The 19,459-nt window shown below is 42.5% G+C and overlaps 1 protein-coding gene across 2 annotated transcripts in view; it reads right to left on the reverse strand.

The window, feature by feature from the left end:
- The window catches only part of VPS54 (vacuolar protein sorting 54 homolog (S. cerevisiae)), a 34,625-nt gene extending 18,066 nt beyond the window's left edge, over positions 1 to 16,559 (reverse strand). The window contains exons 1-9 of one of the 2 annotated variants that reach the window (XM_010143288.1): positions 16,396 to 16,559; positions 15,320 to 15,561; positions 14,017 to 14,095; positions 11,544 to 11,578; positions 10,128 to 10,259; positions 6,782 to 7,167; positions 4,079 to 4,205; positions 3,528 to 3,635; positions 1,210 to 1,265 (exon numbers count right to left, since the gene is read on the reverse strand). In XM_010143288.1, coding sequence (XP_010141590.1) covers positions 1,210 to 1,265; positions 3,528 to 3,635; positions 4,079 to 4,205; positions 6,782 to 7,167; positions 10,128 to 10,259; positions 11,544 to 11,578; positions 14,017 to 14,095; positions 15,320 to 15,561; positions 16,396 to 16,531 — 1,301 coding nt within the window. In that variant the 5' untranslated portion in view covers positions 16,532 to 16,559. The remainder of the gene's footprint in view (positions 1 to 1,209; positions 1,266 to 3,527; positions 3,636 to 4,078; positions 4,206 to 6,781; positions 7,168 to 10,127; positions 10,260 to 11,543; positions 11,579 to 14,016; positions 14,096 to 15,319; positions 15,562 to 16,395) is intronic. The other variant, XM_010143289.1, reaches the window with a different exon arrangement.
- Positions 16,560 to 19,459: the final 2,900 nt, after the last annotated feature.

Here is a 19,459-nt window from a genome sequence, read left to right on the forward strand (position 1 = left end):
AAATCACGTGGGAGGAAAATTACCAAAAAAATTAATTAAAATATTTCCAAGTGTTACAAAAGCCGGTTTATTAAGCCCATTTTGTTGCATTGCAATGAGACCACTTCTGCTATTAAAGTGCACATCAGCTGTTTGTGGTAAAGGGTAGAAAAGTCATTGACAGAACAAAAGTTAAAGCCTGTAACACACAGTTAGGACCAAAGAGCAGAAGAGTAAACATTGGAGAATGGTGACCAAACATCCAGTGCTTCCAGATGACCCTGTGCCTAGTCTTTTCCCAGTCTGGGCATGAATCCCATACAGATTGTGACACTCACTTTGCTTTATCAGCTGGTCTGGTTTTGTTATCTTGGGGTAACCTTTTGCTGACCCAAACAAATCGTACAGCTACAGAAGACCAGAAGCTTACAGGGGCACCTGGAGCTGGGACCTCTGCAGGTGCCTCATCCAACCCCTGCTCAACACAGGTCCAACTAGATTGGGTTGCTCTGGGCTGCTCCTCCTACACTCCATGCTTCAGCCCCCAATCAAACCAATGACCTCTGCTGGATCTCAGTGTCTTGCTCGTTCCTTGATCTGCTGGCTATGCTAACGTGGCCCAGGCTGCGGCTGCAAGGACAAACTGCTGGTCCACGGCTAACTGTTCTTCACCAGGGACTCTCAGGTCCTGCCCTGCTAAGCTGCTCTGATGCCAGCCAGCTCCTGCCTCTCCTCTTGCAAGGGATTACTCCTTCCAAGACAAAGAACTTGGCATTTGTCTTTGCTGGGCTTTGTGAGGTTCCTGCTGGACCACTTCTAAGGCTGATGTTGTCTGGTCTCCTCTCTCAATTGCTCCTATTCTCTTTCATGAGGAGGTATGGAAACTCCTCACATATTTCAATACAAAATCCCGGATTATGACAACAGGGAAAGCCTTCGAGTAGTTGAGATACGTGCCTAAACACAGTAGTTTATGCTTCATGCAGTGAGGTGCACAGAATTTTAGTACTTATTTTTAAGTTCAAGGTAAGTTTATGGTAACATTAGTATCTGAATGAGAAGGGGAATACACAGTGTTCTCACACAGGTGGACAGAAGCAGAGGCTTAAGGTGATAGAGAAGGATAATCCTTAATTATATGGAAATTTAAGCAAAAATTAGAATGATAAATTTATCTATGCTAAAAACATCCAACCACCACCAAAAAACCCCATCTGGCTGTATACTTACTTAACAACCACTTCTGTATCTATTTCTTCTATCTGCGATACCGTATTAACCACACACTGTCAAATTTAAAGGAGAAAAAAACAAAGCAAAAAAAGATCTTAGCTTCTTTCTAACCACTGCTGAGTTTCGGAACATACACAATAATCCTCAAGTTAAACAAGAAAAAGTAGAATAACAATGTAAAGGCATATTGGTATCATTTAACAACTTGTTTCTCTCAAAACAAACAAACGAAACCAACAAAACCACCCTCCACCCACGCCACCCCGCTCCACCCCCACCATCTATTTGCGAAATACAGATGACCAGAACCTTCCCAACTGTGTACTAAGCTCTGGAGGACAAGTGGCTCCACCTCAAATGGACCTGCTTCTCTGAGCATGGATCCTAAGTGCTGTTTCAAAAACGTCTCTCGGGTCAGGTACTTAAAAACCAGAAGCCATATTCGTCCCCCTTCCGAAGTGATGGACTTTGGAAAATGTTGGTTGACCTCCTTCTCAGCTTTAAACACAGAACATTGGACAGAACACTGGACAGAACAGCACCAGGGAAGCATGGAAGCACACACCCCGTGCTTTCAACTCTTCAGGTGGACCCAGTTTGGACTGCTCTCCCACCAGACACGGTGCTCGGTGTCTGTCTGTCCTCCTCTTCACCTCCACTATACGAACTCCTCTCGCCTTTAAGTGACTATGTACAATCCCAGCAATGACTGAGGACCACCACTGCAAGCTACGTGGATTTTACCTGTGTTTTGAGTAACAGTGGTCCAGCACAGAAACTTTTTAAAGCCGCACCTTGAACTATGCAGTGTGTTCAGGGCCTACAAATCTCTGCTCTTTCACCTGCCTGGCAACATTGCTACTCAAGTGCTGACCAAAACAGCCCAGGAACACGTGTGAACTGGAAGCGCACTTGAGACAAGGGAAGAAAATCATTTGCTTTATTAAGGAAAAACATCCCTAAGAGTTGAGACAATAGGCTACGATGCAAACGTGTTGCACGAACCACACAAAAATACTCTGATCCCATTTTGTCTATTCAATAGAAACTTACGCTGGAAGCTGATTAAACTTTGTCTATTATCGAGCAGAGGTGAAAAAACGCAACACAAGTACAAATACTCCCAGCAGGATGGGAAAAGCACTTTATGATGAGAATGGGCAGGAAAACAGAGAGCTCAGCCTGCCTATTATGAGAGTAAACAACTAATTTAAAGCAAAAAAAAAAAAAAATCTCCTGATGACTGCTAATACAGGCAAGTGAGAAGCCAGTGGAGACTGATGGGCAGTTCTTCATTCATGCGTTTTACTCTTTTTTCGGTGCATGTTAAGCCTTATGCAAAGGCTGGAGCAGCTGCACACATCTGCTTGCCTTTCTTTTTCCAGGCTTACAGCATGACTACAAAGCTCACACCCTCTGCTGATGTTTTTCAGGGAGCAGGACCATGACCCAGCCTGCTTTCAGGCGGGGAGGGGACAAGCAGTGAGGGGCTGGAGTGCTTAACCCGCTTTAAACGGTATTGGGGTCAAGGGAGAAAGGACTCTCATCAACACCAAGTGGAGATGCAGTCACATGCACCACTGTTTGTCTTCTAATTCTGCCACAGTATTTACCAGCGGGAGCTCAAAACACATTAGAATGTGACTCTGGAAATAATCATCCATCTTCAGGGGATAAAAACACCCCTTACCCAACCTTCTCACATACACATGCACACAAACAAAATGAGTACAATTAAAGTACCAAACACACACTTGAAGTTTGGTCAAGCTTTTGTCTGCAAAGAAAAGCCATCATGTCACTCTCCACACTAGTCTGTGCATTTTCCCCCAAAGAAGGGATCTAAACTTACTCTGTCGGTTTTAGCTGGTTTTATCTACAAAGATTTGTGGTTTGAAAAGACAGAAAAACTACCCTAAATGGCAAAACACCACACCACTGTGGGCAAGGCGTTGATTTTTAAATACCTTTTGTACAGGCACGCACTTCTTTCACCTTCCTTGGGACTTCACCTTGCTCTCTCGAACAAAAGCAAGGATGCTTTCCCACCTGTTATCACGTGCCTGCGCTAGGTCTGTGCTAACATTCAGGCAAGCAATGTTTACTTATGGACTTATGTTGCCTACTCCTTCCGGAAGGTCTTTTTTGCAAAGAACTCTAGTGCTGCAGAAAGTCCTTGGTGTCTGCAAGCCCAGATGCTCTAAATGAGAGACCATCTCCAACCCCAAAACTTCATCAGAGTTCTTCTTAACTACTTAAAAACAATTTGTAAAGGGTTGAGGCAATGTCAGATCCATGAGGAGTGTTTGGCTTACCTGTTTAATTATGTTCTTTGCAGTAATAATCATTTCATCTCCATATATTTCGTAAAAATTTAGCTTTCTTTGTTTCAAAAGTCCAAATACTAGTGACACAAGTCTCTCCTATCAAGAAAAAAAAAAGAAAGAAAATATAAAAAAACACACTAAAAATACCAAGGTGAGGACAGGGCAACCATATGCTTGATATAAGCACCCACAAATGTATAGGGAGACAGAATGAGAAGAGCATGCAACTACTCGCTTTTATTGCAAAGCTGGAATTTTACCGTCAAGTGGATGGGGGAATCCACGTTCTTTTCCACGTACATGGATTATTTTGAAAAAATAAAGTAGGACTGGATTGCAGTTCCATGAGTTTAGTTGGTTTTAATTAACTTTATCAAGCATGAGAAAAAAACAGGAGTGGGGGAAGTTTAGATGAGAAGAGAAATAGTATAAAATTATAATGTTGCTACTAGCGACCTGAGTGAATTAGCTGGTGCTAATTAAGTATGCTAAAGATGCAAACATATTCATCAGACAGTGCACTTCAATAACCGACGTACCTCTTCTAGAACTTGGCAATCATCTTCTAGGGGTCTATTTAAATCATTGCGAGCATAAGTTGAAAACTCTGCAATCATCATTTTATCTATCAGCTTTTCCAGTTCACAAAGCTGTGAGCCGAGATGCCTGTGAAAAACAGCCATGGAGACGGGAGCTAAATAATCAACCTGAAAACGAATCATTAGTTCGCAGTCGAAGAAAATAACCACCCAACAGGTAATTTCCAGGCAATCAACGCTGGCTTAATGGCGGGCTCCAATCTTTCACTTCTCAGAGACACCGACACCTCACAGCAAAACATATGGACTTGAATACTGATGAACGGTAAAAACCGGAATTGGGGCAACTTCTTTTTTTTTTTTTTTTCCTGAGTACCTCTCTTCCCAATGAAGCGAACCAGAACTGAGAACATCCAGGGCTTGTCTGGATAAAGGTGTTAAAAACAAGGAATACTTCTTTTGCTCGATCAGTTCCTCAGCTCATGAGTCCCCAAGTTTTTCTACTTCAAACATTTGGACTTTTAACGTGGTCACAGATTTAACTCCTGACTGAGGTACAGTAATGGCTTCACATGACAGGATGGCTTTCAAAGAAGCGGAGTTTCAAATCTGCCATTTTTATGCTATTCTAAATTTAAAATATTTTTTATGTATTTGGTATAGAAGATTTTAAACCATATTTTGCAGACTGTTGTCATACAGAACCATGAGGGAATTAGCATCCAAAATGTCAACAAGTCTTTAAAGTTACGCAGCCAGAGAAACTTTCAGCAGAGTAAAATAACTGAAAGTGGGAATTTCAGAGATGCCAAACACTCCATGCTTTCCAACTTCCACCAACAGCTGGGAGCACCAAATACCTGTAAAAATCAGACTGCCATTTAAAAAAAAAACCAAAAACCCCCCAAAAACTAGACACTCTGCCAATGAGAATTAACACAAGCTGTGATATTTTAGATACACCTGAATACAATATGGAGAGGATGAACCAGCCAGCACTGATCTGATCTGAATGAATCTTGCTGGATCAGAGATAAGGAGATCCGTCGGGTTTTTTTAGTTTTAAGTCTGCTTTTGAAATTGCGGTCAAGAATTGGCCGAACCGACAAAGTGCACACGTTTCAATTATCTATTTAGAGCAAAAATGGCCTCTAGTAAATCCAAGGCAGTTGCATCATGGAAAATTCAAACCAAAAGCAACAGGAAAACCCCCTAAAGATTATTATTTGCAGTATAATGACTGAAGGTGAAAAACTTACTGCGGGACCAATACCCACAACGCAGAGGCTCTCGCTGAGGTAAACACAAAGATGCTCTGCGGTAATTGATTTTGGTAACTCTGCTTAACTATCCTGGAACACAGCATAACCTGCCCTCTCAAACCTCGGTCAACAGGAGTTCCCAGCGCTTGCTGCCACCACTTTGCCCAGGATGTTTTGCCCCTGACAACAAAACAAATCCCTCCACCCCAAAACACACGAGGAACAAGGCAAACCTTAATTCACGCTCTGGCGAAACGCCTTAGCAATCATCTCTTTAGAGGCACCAGTCACGCATCAGGTCCTTTCAAAGACTGAATAGCACAATTCTCTGATGCAAAACTATGAGTGCAGGGTAAAAACTCTTTTAAAATCCACAGATGGAAACTATTTTTTCAAGTATCTGTGTTTTGACTATTAAAAAAATGTATAAAAGTGCGGTTTGCCAGCATACCCGTACAAAAAAACCCCACCATATCGCCATCACCCCAACAAGGGCTGTGAAAACGATGTAAAAACTGGCAGCACAGACCTGTCATTTAGTTAACATAATAAGTGGGGTTTTGTTTGTGAAATTAAAAAGATTAACTTGAAAAGGTTGAAGAGCTCTAAAACTTTAATTCTATCCTTTAGCAGCAGCAAGCAATAATCACACAGTTACAGCTGCTACATGCAATCACTGGGGATATTAACCTAGACTAAAGACACCAGCTCGTTACCTCACAGCACCATCAATTCACATTTTTTGTTTTATTTATTTTTAGAAGCACAGCATTCTGCTGAGAAGTTTTATCAAGATCTCCACCCTTCCAGATACACAGGCTACTGGCAGACTTGGGAACAACCGTGCTGGGCCTCTCTGCTGCACGTGCATCTCTGGGGGTGAGGGTCATGACTCAGGTTGTCATTAAACCACTTTTCTGAACCTTTAATATCCAAAGCAGAGCTGGCAGTGGCAGCTTTGCATACACCACTTTTAAACTTTTTAAATTTTTTAAATGCACGTGACATTACAACTGCATCATTTTACTGCAGCTACAAGGATTCTACTGTGTTAATACTGTCGCGTATCACAGAGGACCTTGCCCAGTGCAGTGGCATCTCCCAAGTGCAGATGTTAACAGAACTAACTAATTCCCACGACTTGTAGCAAACATGGGTGAAAAAACAGCAGCAACAGCAGCTTGGGCAGCTCCTTCCCACTGTTTCTTCCCTTCCCAGCTTCAGCAGCTCACAGAACTGGATTTCTCAGCTGGATGGAGCAAGCAGCAGCACCCTTTGGCCACTGTAAATACATCTCTCCGCAAGAGCAGACATGGCTGAACACGTCCCATTGGACCAGAATCGGCCAACAAAGGTAAAACAAACCCCTCTGGGCAACATAATGTGTTCAGCACATTCTAGCTCTCCTTGCACTGTATTAACTTCCTAGATGGTCACCTACCGGAAACTGTGAATGCCTTGAAGCTCTTGCTGTAACACCTCCTGCGTCGTTGCTATTAAGTCCAAAGCTCCAACAAACTCAGAAGTGGACAGCAACAACTGTACTGTGGGCTGTGTTTGGTGCACAGTAGCCATTAACTTCAGTTTGTTGTATGCTTTTACACAGTTATTTCTGGTAAGTGACAGTCTTAAAACTCGAAGCGATCCTTCACACATTACTTTATCAATTTTGGAGATTTTCTCTCTCAGTAATTTTACAGCCTGGGAGGTTTTCCTGAGGTAGTCCTGCAACTCATGCTGAGAGGTCATTGCATGAAAAAATGCTTCTGAGCGCAGAGAAATCTGATGAGCAATATTGACTTCCACAATGTCCAGATAATGGCTCAGCTAGAAGGAACAGGAGGAGGAAAAACAAACAGCGTTGTTAGTACTTGGCAGGTTTATCACCATGCAAATACACTTGCAGGGTATTTGTCTCATTGTATCATGAGGAAATTTTGCTAGTAAAAATTAAACCCCTTTGTCAGATTAGCAAGCGAGCTGCAGTACCCTTCTCTGTAGAAAAATCCTCAGGATACCAGCGGGAGTTCCTATTAAGCGTATCTCACGTGCACTGGCACTCTGGGATTCCCAGAGGCAGGGTATACCTACATGTTTAGAACGTGAATTTTGAATTCTCTGTGTCAAACAGTTACCAGACCACTGGGTCGACCTGATTCTTTGAGGTCTAAAAGCTCTGTGTTCTGGCTTACGCTGAATATGCAGACTCAAAGGACGGAGGCATTAGGATGCTCATCTGAATGCTAACACTCAGATGACCTGGTTTCTAGGAGGTCCCAAGCACTCAAACCTCATCCTGAATTTCCAAAGGCCCATCCAGAGACGGGAAGAAAATCAACTGGAGAATGTTTCCTTCTTGGAGTTATTTTCATCCTGCATGTATTTAACACCAGGGATTCATACAATACACAAAACCATCTTGTTCGTAATACGTTTAATAAAAAACATTCTCCACCAGTACCCAGCCCACAGCACAAGCTGAGACAGACAGACTGTGGCACAGGGATCAGAGGAGGTTATTATGATTGTTTATTTATGAGCTTGTACCAACCAGGTGTCCCAGGTTCCTTAACTGTGCGAAGTGAGGTAGAACAAATAGAACAAAACGGTAGTACCTGCCTCAAAGAGCTTACGGTCTCAAGGCAGGGCAAGACATGGAAGGAGATAAGGAAGAGAAAAACATCAGGGAGAAATCGTTCACACACAGTAGCAGCAGTCCAAATCCGCTACTAGCCTAAGTACGTGTGCTTAAGGCAGAGGTTTCAAAATACTCTTGAAAAATGTGTCTGGAGCGAAGGACAATTAGGGCGGCAGGTGCCTATTTACATGAGATGAGTGTAAACCTCGTGCAGTTCAGAGCCTTGAAAAAGTAAAACAAAAATTTGGGCCCATTTCAGTGAGATGAAGCAGTGAAATAAAATTTGTCCAGAATGTGGCTTTGGAGGCAGCAGGACTGGTTTATACTATGCTGGTATTTGTACTGCCTCTCCAAAGCGTGGCTCACGGCTATTCAAAGACTTATTTTCACCCCAGGGCTCTGGGCCTCCTTCACTCAAAGCTCACGTCGAGTGTCCATCCTGCTGCGGCCAGGCACACTTGGTGGGTTTAAAGCATATGCCAGACCCTGCTTTTTCATCTTCAGACAGCAACTGCCATAAGAAACTCCAAAGGAAGTATTCCTCCAACTACAGGTATGGGGGACAACCCAGTGAATGATCAAGTTAGCTTCCAGCAGAGCCTGTCTCTTGCTCCTGACCTGGGAGGAGAGCAGGATGAGTAACTCTTGGAAATTTGGAAACACAATCGCAGCGTAATTTTGGTTGAAAGAGAACTTTAAGATGGTCAAGTCCAACCACTGCCCCAGCACTGCGAGGTCACCACTAAACCATGCCCCTCAGCACCAGCTCAACACGTCTTTAAATCCCTCCAGGGATGGGGACTCCACCACTTTCAGGGGCAGCCTGTTCCAATGCTTTACCACTCTTTCAGTAAACAATTTTTTCCTAATATCCAGCCTAAACCTCCACTGGTGCAACTTGAGGGCGTCTCTTCTCACCCTGTCACTTATTACATGGGAGAAGAGACCAACCCCTCCCTTCGCTGCACCCTCCTGTCAGGGAGTTGTCAGGACCAGAAGGTCTCCCGAGACTCCTTTGCTCCAGGCTCAGCCCCCCACAGGTGCCCCAGCCGCTCCTCAGCACATTGTGCTCCAGACCCTGCACCAGCTTCGTTGTCCTTCTCTAGACACACTCCAGCCCCTCAATGTCCTTCTGGGAGTGAGGGACCAAACTGAGCCCAGGATTCGAGGTGCAGGCTCCCCGGTGCCCCCAGTAGAGGGGAACAATCTCTGCCCTGCTCCTGCTGGCCACACTATCGCTAGTACAAGCCAGGATGCTATTGGCCTTCCTGGCCACCTGGGCACACTGCATCAACACCTTCCAGAAGTTCTCCTGTTATTTTTACTTAAGGCTCTTCATTGTATTTTTTTTTCCTTTCTGCCACCCCCAGCTGCCAGAAGCTTTAACAGGTTAAACAGGAGGGAAAATTAAAGTTAGAAAACACACACCAAAATTATGTAGATTTTCTATACGCATTTTATGGGTGTTTGTACCATAAAAATGATTCATTACCGGATCTTCCACAGTATGACTACATAAACAACAACAAAAAAAGACCAAGTAAAGACTTCTATTTCCAATACGAAAGAAACAGTTCTGCTTTCATGCTCTCCGGTGCACTCAAGTCCTTTGTGACATGCAAAAATATATAGTGCTAAAGGTAAGAGGAAGCTCCTGACACAGAAAAAACTTAGGATTTAGTATTTCTTTTAGCACAGGAATCACAGTGCCTTGAATCTGGAGTTTTCCTGAGATGCGAGAAAGCAATAGTCTTCAACAGTGTATGTACAACATTTAGCTTTGCCTTCTCACGGAACTGCTTTTCCTCCCTAACGAACAGCTCCGCATCTCTGAAGTTCTCAATATACAGCTGCTTCACTAAGTTTTAGCAGTCATGAAGAGCCAGTTACGAGGCCATACAGATTCTTTTTGACAGATGTGATAGACAGATTTATTTGATAGGTAGATCTATTTAGCAGGGGGGAAAAGTCCTCTTTCAGTAAGATGCTTCCTGCGCTGTTTTCTGACAATCTGCAGCCTGATGTAAAGTGAGAGATGACAAAGCCCATGACAAATGTCTCCACAAACAGTACAGAACAGCAGCAATGGAGTTTGCTTGCAGTAACTAACAGCTGCGATGGACAAGAGCATTTTGCATCAAACCTGTACCTTTTCTTGAAGTAACTTGGAGGAAGCTGCATCACGATTTCCTTTTCCACCAGCAGTACTAAAATGAGACCATGGTAAAACGGCATTAAATGTTAAGGAATCTTCCAAGGCAAAATCTGGTTTCATAAAAATCTGAAACAGAAAAACAAAAGAAATAAATGCGCCTCCCTTGCCCCTACATTTTCCTCCCCAGTTAAACACACCTCCTGCCTCATGAAGCTAACAGGGATCTTATTTGTTGATTTTCAAAAGCCAAAATTCCATTTATCCAGGCAAATTTATTCCAGATCTTGCAACCAATTTACTTTACCACTTAAAAGCTTGTGTGACCTGACAAAAACTTATCCTCCTAGAAGAGTGAGGCACAGCTCCATAACGCCATAGGTTATCAAGCACCTAAGATGATCTGAACACCCTGAGTGTGAAAATACAGGCAGCATTAAACTGCAGGAGGATCCTTTAAAGGATGAGAGCAGAGGTTCTCTAACAGCAGGACTACCCTACCGCCAATGAGCACATCTCCGGGGCCATAGGTTCTACCCGACTGGGGACCCAGGGTGCAGCAAGTGTTGCCTGGGAGGAGACAGACCTCAAGCTGATCCCCTTTAGCACAATGCCGTGAACACACCGCTCACACAGACAGTCAGTACCGTGTAACACTACACATCTCAGACAACTATTCGTCTAAAATTCTCTCTGATGTTATTTTCACTTGACAAAACTGGTACCAACCTTTGGCTTCCAGGTGGGCAGTAGTACCCTTTTCCCTGTATTTATGAAGTGTAATTTTAAAAGGTTCAACACAGACAACAGCGAAACACTCTTGTTTCCTGGACTTTAAATGCAGTAACAGCTATTCAAGTAACAGCCTACACAACTGGTGTGGAGATGATGACCCATATTAACACTCTGACTTTTTAATGTGCCTAGAAAAAAAATATTTACACTGAAATGGAATCTGCCTTTTGTTAACCTGTCAGAAAACCCCCACACCATACATGCCGCAAGCATATACGCAAGAGGGTTTTGCTCAAGGTTTCAAGGAGCTAAAACCTAATGCTAAGTTGTACACTATGCAATATTCAGGCTTCCACCAAACTCTTCAGTTTGCTCTTCCTCCCAGAAGACAGTGGCTAATTTTGCCCAGCTCTAAGGTTTTAGGCATTAAAGGTGAAAAAAAAAATGGCATCTTACTTTAAGTAAGAGAAAAATCATGACCATGAGAAACAGCAATAGAAGGAAAGAAAAAGAAGATTGTTCTTAGTCTTTTTAAATTCTGAGCACTGCAGATCCTCTTGAGAATCAGCTCAAGTAATCAGCTTGGACAAAAGTTTTACAAAGAAGAGAGTACGTTCATATACTCCAGACTACGTGTGAGAAATCCTTATAAAAGCTTAGCGTGCACAGGAACCATACCTTAGGTACTTGTTCCAGATCTGTCCTGGATTTATCTAAAATTAAACAAAATACAAGTAGTCATTCACGAGCAAACAATGGAAAACAATTACCTCGAACACTACTAAACCCTGCAAGGAAGTTTTGAAGGCAATGAAGCCAGGTTGCTCAGGGGGCAGGGGGGTGGAAAGGGAACAGTGCTTATAAATTGAAATGTTCTGACAGAACGCAAGGAACACCTTTTTCAGCACGAGGACGATCAAGCACTGGAGCAGGCTGCCCAGAGGGCTGAGGCACTCTCCATCCTTGCAGGTTTTCAGAGCCCAACTGGGTCAAGCCCTGAAAAGCTTGTCCTGACCTCACAGCTGAATTGACTCTGAGATGGTAGCTGCAAATTCGGACTTCTGAGGTTCAACCAATACCCCCTTTCCCTCCCCTACTCATTAACTTAGTGTGCATTGTGAAGAGGGGGCACACTGGAGGCCACAGTAGGTGAGGACTTTAAAAGCAACAAGCCTGTACCTCAGCTGGACGGTCTACTCATCCCTGACAGGGTAAGTGCTATACCAGTATTATCTCCTACATTTCTCTCACCTTTTTGGTTCTTACTTGAATTGTTTCTTACTTTATTTGTACTGGAATACAGAAGGCAACCTAGGAATCACCCTGCTGTCCTCAGTCTTTGGACAGACCAGCTCTTATGGAAGGGAAGGGCCCAGTCTCGTGGGCTGGAGTCAGAGGAAGAGGGCAATGCTAACAAAAGAAACTACAGGAAAGAAAGAGCTTCAGTTTACCAAATGATACTTCTGCTAGAAAGTGTTCATCTACCCAAGAAACTCCCAGTGACTTTGGTGACCCACTAATATTCTCTGTTTATAAACAAAAGACTCTTCCAAAGGGATTAAGCTAAGCCTGAAGAAGGAACTTTTATTTTGCAGTATGCACCTCAGACTCATTCAGGAACAGCTATTCTAAAATAACATCCATTACAGAGAAGCCCTACTGAAGGGCTGCCTTTCGCACGGAAAAGGAGGAAGAAAGCCAATTGAAAGATCTGGATCAAAAGGAGTAAACTACGGAATGCTTCTTGTTGATTTACCTGTAGACATCGATATAGACAAGCCATTTTTTAGAAAATAGACTAATCAAATACTGAAAGCTTGCTCCAGGTCATGAGCGTTTCTTTTCCTTTTGCTTGTCATTTCTTTTTCACTTTGCCTCTCACCTTCCTTTGTCCAGTTTCGTATTAGCTGAACTATTTCTGTAACATCTTGAAATTCAGCCTTTCTACAGCTGCGGACATCAAAAAAAAAGTTTTCCACGTAGTCTTTGCTAACAGTAATCAGAGAAATACTAGGCAGAGAATTGGCTAGAGTGTAACTTCATGAAGTTCAACACAGGAAAAGGCAATGTCCTGCCCCTGGAGAGGAATAACCCCAGGCACCTTTACACACTAAGGGTCTAGAGCACCCCTGCAGAGAGGGACCTGAGGTCCTGGCATATTAACAGACCCTGAGCTGGCAGTGCACTCTCACGGCAAAGCATCCCGGGTTACATTAGGCAGAGTACTGCCATCAGGTTGAGGGAAGATGATCCTCCCTCTCCACTTAGCACTGGTGAGGTATCTGGAACAGTGTGCCAGTTGCAAGCTCCCCAGTACAAGACAGACCTAGACATACTGGAGCGAGTCCAGTGAAGGGCCACAGAGATCATTAGCAGACCAGGGCATTTTTCATAGGAGGAGAGGCTCAGAGGTGAGACTCCAGCCTGGAAAGCTCAGGAGGGATCTTATCAACGTTTTTCACTATCTGATGAGAGGGTGTAAAAAACACAAAGCAGCCTTTTCTCAGTGGTCCCCAGTGACAGGACAATGTGCAGAAGAGGCAATGGGCAGAAACCAATACATGAAAAATTCCAGCTGAACAGAAGGAAACACTTTTACTGTGAGGGTGGTCAAACACTGAAACAGGGTGTGTCATCTCCATCCATGCATGGATAAATTCAAACCGCAGCCAGACACTCTCCTCCCATAGGTGACCCTGCCTGAGCAGGTGGTTTGGACCAGACCATCTAGAGATGTCACATCCCACCTCAGCCATTCCTTGATCCTCCTGGCAAAGAGACAGGAATGGCCCAGTGCTGCCATTCTTCACTGCAAAGTCAACTACTGCTAGAAATTAGATGCAACAGTTTCAGTGGATCTTGAAGAAAAGCAGATTAAAGAATATGCTGTCAGGGACATGATGACCTGCCATGAACGCTAACATGCCAAGGAAAAGTTTAAGAGTGGGCATCACAAGCATCTTGACCAGCAGTGGTCGTGAATACTTCTAGTTAACCATGTCACCATGTCTGGGTTTTCAGCTGTTACAAAGAAATCATGCTGCACATGACGCCCTCGAGCAAGTAAAGAAATGATCAGTAAGTCGTAGCATCCGTTATTGACACAGAAAGAAATTACTTCTTAATGACTATAGGAAGGCTTTGACTGTACCGTAGGTGTGTAATAGAGTTCTGTCGAAGGGATCTTTAGGAGTACAAATATTCTTGCATCTTTCATGAACCTTCTCTCTCTGTAAAAGAGAAAATATATTAAATAATTATTCTGAGGTTTAAAAAAAAGAATTTTTCTCTTTGAAACAGAACATTTCCAGTGAAACACAACTGCGCTTCACCAAATAGTTCCGACAAGTTCACAAAAGTATTTTTTTCCTTTTAAAAGCTCTGACAGTGTTTGTCCAAGTGAAAGGTACCAAAAATTTCAACCTGTAGTCAACATGACGTTTTTTTCCTGTTTCTTTAGATCAAGAAAAAATGAACACAAAAGTTATTGAAACGTTATTGTAGTAAATTGTTCACATAATGAGATATAACCATAGATCAACTGTAATTACATATCCAAACATTTGTTTGCTGTCTAATCCAGACACCACACTGACACATCAGTTCCCTCTTTTCTCATTTAGCGTTCACTCCACTACACGCTCATTTTATCAGATGAGCTCTTAAATGTTTTAAATGTTGAATGTGTGAATTAATGGCAATAGTTCAGTTACAAACAATTCACTTCCACATACTTCAGCTACGATTTACACAAGTAACACTTCCTGCAGTCAATTCTGCACCAGCAAAAAAATAAGAAAGTTACAAACCAAGGAAGCAGAAAACAGTGGGAGACTTCTACGTGTTCTTTCGGTTAAAAAAAAAACAACAGAAAAAGAGACAATACTACATACTTACTGACACCTGTATTTTAAGAGTTTGTAGAAGTCTCCTACTGGTCCTGGTGTCCTTAGATGTAGCTTAAACTTCCCTGTTAATAAAGAAATCATCGAGATAATAGGCCTGTTTATAGCTTAAGAACTTCACCTATAACCATTTAAATTAGAGACTCTTAAAAAACATCTCCAATCCTTGCAGCACATATTTGTGTTTTCTATTTGATCCAAAGGTCTGAAAATGCCATGTTGCATTGTAGGGCGCAGTCATTAAACAATTCTTACAGGAAAAGGAAGAATAAAAATTAACTGTAAGCCCTAGTGCAGAGCTCAGCGTTCAGAAATACAAATGAAAAAAATTAATTACTTACAGAGAACTTAGGCAGCATTTTCCACACTATGAATACTGAGATGATAAACCCGGAAACACCTAATGAAGATTCAACAAGCACTGAAGGGCCACTTAACTACTAGCTAACTGTATGACAGACTACTAGCAGGGACGATCTCTAATTAGAAGAAGCGTCTTAAATCTCCTCCGGCCCCTAGCACCACATGCATCTAATTCTGGGTTCTTACCGGAGCGATTTCCTGTTGGTATAATGCAAAATGTTCCTTGGTGATCTGTGGGAGGTAGAATGAAGGCGTGACTTCAGTGTCCACAAAGTCCACTCCCCATGTTTTTGTAAAGAAATCAGATTCCCTTTTTGCTAACCTAGGATCATTTAGTGCTGCTGGGAGATTGACTTTGGAATGGTAAATAGTCCATCTGTGCTGATCCACAACTAGAGATGGGCTGTCACGTAAATTATTGGGATCGCCTGCAGCACAAGAGACAAGACAGTTTGTTAAGGTGAGAAACTGGAAGTCGTGTTTTTGCTAAAATGCACTTCTTAAGCACGCTACGTTTTCACAATTACACAGTGAATCGAATTATCTATGCAAGAGACCTGATATTCTCCTTCTGCAACACTTCAACTTCCTTCTCTTCTATCGGATTAACCAACAAAAGTTTTAAACACAGTGCTATATCCAAACACATTAAACACATTTAGATCAACGACATCAGCTTCTACTGAAGAGAAAAAATTCCAACCATAAACATTTTTAATAATCTGAACTCCATCAGAATGACAGCTGAAATTCATTCGTGTGGTATTTCATAATTCGGCACTCTACCTACTTCTTTTCATAAGCTAAGCTCTAGTATACCACAGCAGCTCTAACCGTGACCAAAACCTGGTTTTACGATCTCACTTATGACAGAGCTAGAAGCAGATCTTGGGCCTCTTGCTTCCTGCTGCAAGAGGGCTGGTACGGTTCACAGAGGTAAGGCAGCTTGGCTCCAAGCGTGTCAGACAGGTCTGTTAGAAGCTCGGACACGAGTATGTAGTATGGTTCACAGCTACGATGTGGAATCACATGAGCCAGATGTCATCGATAACGTGGACATCTCAAAACAAGCTGCAAATAGGAAGGCTCTCCCGCTGCTCCAAAGGGACACTGGGTGGCATAAAGCGGAATTACAGCCCACTTTGAACTAAGACTACAGCTTAGAACACTACACCCGGTGTACAAGAAAATCTTGACCGAACAACTGTAAATAGTTTGGCAAATTTAACTGCATTTTCACTGTCCTTGCACACCAAGATTACCTGTAGGTTCCTTGGGACACACATCAGGCAGCGACTGCACAGGTCGAAAGCATTTTGTGGCATCCATTTCCTTTTTAATGAAAGCATCGCTGCTCTTTGACTGAGGCACTGGTGAAGAGCTGTGACTCGATGCCATTGCATAAAATCACCACTTGATAAAAGCTAAACAAGAAACAATAAACATCAAGGCTTTAATAAAGTTCTCCCTATGGATGGCATCAGAACAACGATGCTTCATCAGCTACATAGTATTTTAAGTGACACATTTCAACAGCAACAGGGGAAAGTTTATTTTAAACACAAAAATAAAAGGCAGAAGGTAACTTCATGGTTTGTTTCCTCCCACACCTCCAGTCTGGAGGATAGCTTGTTCTTGCACACAGCAGCACTAAAACCGTACGTTTGGTTTCTTTGGAAAAAAGAATTTCAGGCACTTCTTCATTTCTATTGCTTTAATTATTGCAGTTTGTGATTCAGACCAGCCCAGCTACAGCTACCCTCAGATATAATATCTCATTAATGATTTATAGTACTTGAAACCATCAGATTTCACAAATCAGAATGTGAAATACAGCAGAAAAGGACGAGTTCAAACTATGCATAGAACATAGAAATTTTTATCATCTGAATCAGGAAAAATGACAATCCAACTTTTCACGGCTGCCTACTGAAGTAAACTACAGCTTATTTCATCATAAAAAGCATTTGCGGAAAGAATACAATTAAACATAGAGCAAAAAGCCCTGGGGCAAGGAAAGCCCCACTAATTTTCAGTTGAATTTTAAGGTCCCAATTTGAAAATAAACAGCCTTAAAAATTTTACACCAGAGCTGAACATTATGAGTTCTTTCCATCGGTAAACAGAGCTGCATTACCATCAAAGTGTCGCTTGAGTCAGAGCTATTGGAGGGTTGAGAGTTCATTAAAACAGCCCCATCACGTACAGCTCAGAGGGCCCGTTCAAAGGACCAGTGAATCCTCTTAAGGAGAAATAAATACAACTAGCAAGATTTTAGTGGTTAACTACCAACCCTTAAGGAACACCTAAACTACTTACTACCCTGAGAAGGAGAAGGAAAAGATGAAAGGCTGATTTGATCTTCAATGGCTGAAGCAGGCACCAAGGGATGACTGTACATCACCATGCCAACTTCTAACAGCATCACACATATTACAGCAAATCTCATTTGGAAAAGAAAAAAAGAAGTTCTACTTTCTAACGTGAGGTTGGAAGCGTCCTACGAAACAATCCTAAAGGCGAGTTAAGACAGGTACAGCTACAATAGAGCATTCCGACGAATGGGCCCATGATGACTAACAGACACGCGTTCCAGCCCAAACTCCATCCTTTGGGTACCATTCCTGATGTGCCCTTGCCTGCCTCCCTATCTGAGAACGCAGCAAGACAAGGAGGATAACATGCTTCCACTGTAACTTTCACGTGACTTTTAGAAGGGGTGAAAACAGACCGGCAGAACCCTTTCCAAAATGCTGCACGAGGACTGAAAAACCTGTCTCCCACGTTTTCTTGGGAGGTAATTCCCTTCTTCCTTATACCTAGAAAAAACTACTAGTCCAGATAGAGAACGGAAATCGGGAAGAGGTCAGAAAGAGAAAAAACCTTTCCAGGCATCTGACAGACCTTCCTTAAATATCATAAAGCATCAATCTCTCTCCCCAAAAAGCCACAGAAAACTTTTTTCTCAACTTCTTCTATTGAATGTTCACATTCTTATGTCCTTGCCTCGACATTTCCAAAGCAAATTCTTTCTTCACAAAGCTCTTCCCTAAAGTTCTGGGATGTTTCTGTGAAAAACCTAGTTTATGATAATGACAAAACAGAGTCTTTTTAGCACTCTTATAATAAAAGCACATCCAGGGCTATGTTATAATGACCATCTCCTAAAGGCACACAGTAAATTTATCTGCACTTGGAACTCTTGCCAAGTTTTGTATTTGCAGTTTTATTCCCAAAAAAGCCTCTGTAATATGAGCCACGGTCTGCTTCAGCCAGATTGCGTGAGCAGCTAAGGCAGCTGGTAGAGTGCACTGAAAACCTGTGCTCTCACTAGCAAGTCTTCCGTTAAGCCTCTCTCCCTTCCCCACCATGAAGTATTGCCGAGAAGTATATTCTAAGAGTTGAATGTCTCAGCCACATAAATCTCAGTGGAAAAAACGCTAACTGCATTACACCAGTCTAAGACAAAATAGATTTAAAAGACAATTTAACACCAAAGCCTAGTTCAACGCCTCAGCTTTTCAAAAACAAACTACACCAACTCTTGCACAGGTATTTTCATTACTTATGCCCATAAAATATTCACATGGCCTTTGTACACTGCCAAATCTCAAAATAGAGTGAAAAGAGTACAATAAACTATCAGTGCGAGCAGTAACCTTCACACTATTGAGCGGATTTCAACCAGATACAAGGATTCACAGGCAGAGGCCTTCTTAATGGGACGCAATATGATGCTGTACTAAATTATTCATAGTTAACAGCTACTCTAGCAGTCTCAGAAGTCAGGAGCTTATGGATAATTAACCTCAAAGAACAGCCACACCTGCACGGGAACAAACCCATCTCTTCCACCTCAAACCAGGCGTTCCTCAGACTGAAGACCTTATATCAGCCAAGTGAAGTACCGCTTCAGAGAGAGAAAGAAAACTCCACAAGATTACCTGAACTAAATCTGAATGACAAAGGAATACGTGACAAGGCTATACGAAGACAAAAGTCCTGCTGGACCCTTCTGTGTTTGCTACTCTTGCTCACGACTAGAAAAGATTTCAATTCATTCACCAACAGAACGGCCGCTCCTCATGCTACACTATGAAACATTTTATAGACAAACCAATCCATAACCAGCCTTCTGAATCAGCACCTTTAAAACAGGCAACAATATATAAATTTGCCAATTTAAACATACCCCTCCCCCTCAAAAAAACCACACAAAACCCCCGAAACACAGTGTTAACTTAGAACAAAACTGCTGCAGAATGTGTTAACTCCTTCAAGTGCAAGTGAAACGCAGGTAAACGCGGTTAACCGCACAAGCTGTCC

The sequence above is a fragment of the Buceros rhinoceros genome, unplaced genomic scaffold (assembly GCF_000710305.1).
Source record: "Buceros rhinoceros silvestris isolate BGI_N320 unplaced genomic scaffold, ASM71030v1 scaffold16199, whole genome shotgun sequence".
Lineage (NCBI taxonomy): Eukaryota > Metazoa > Chordata > Aves > Bucerotiformes > Bucerotidae > Buceros > Buceros rhinoceros.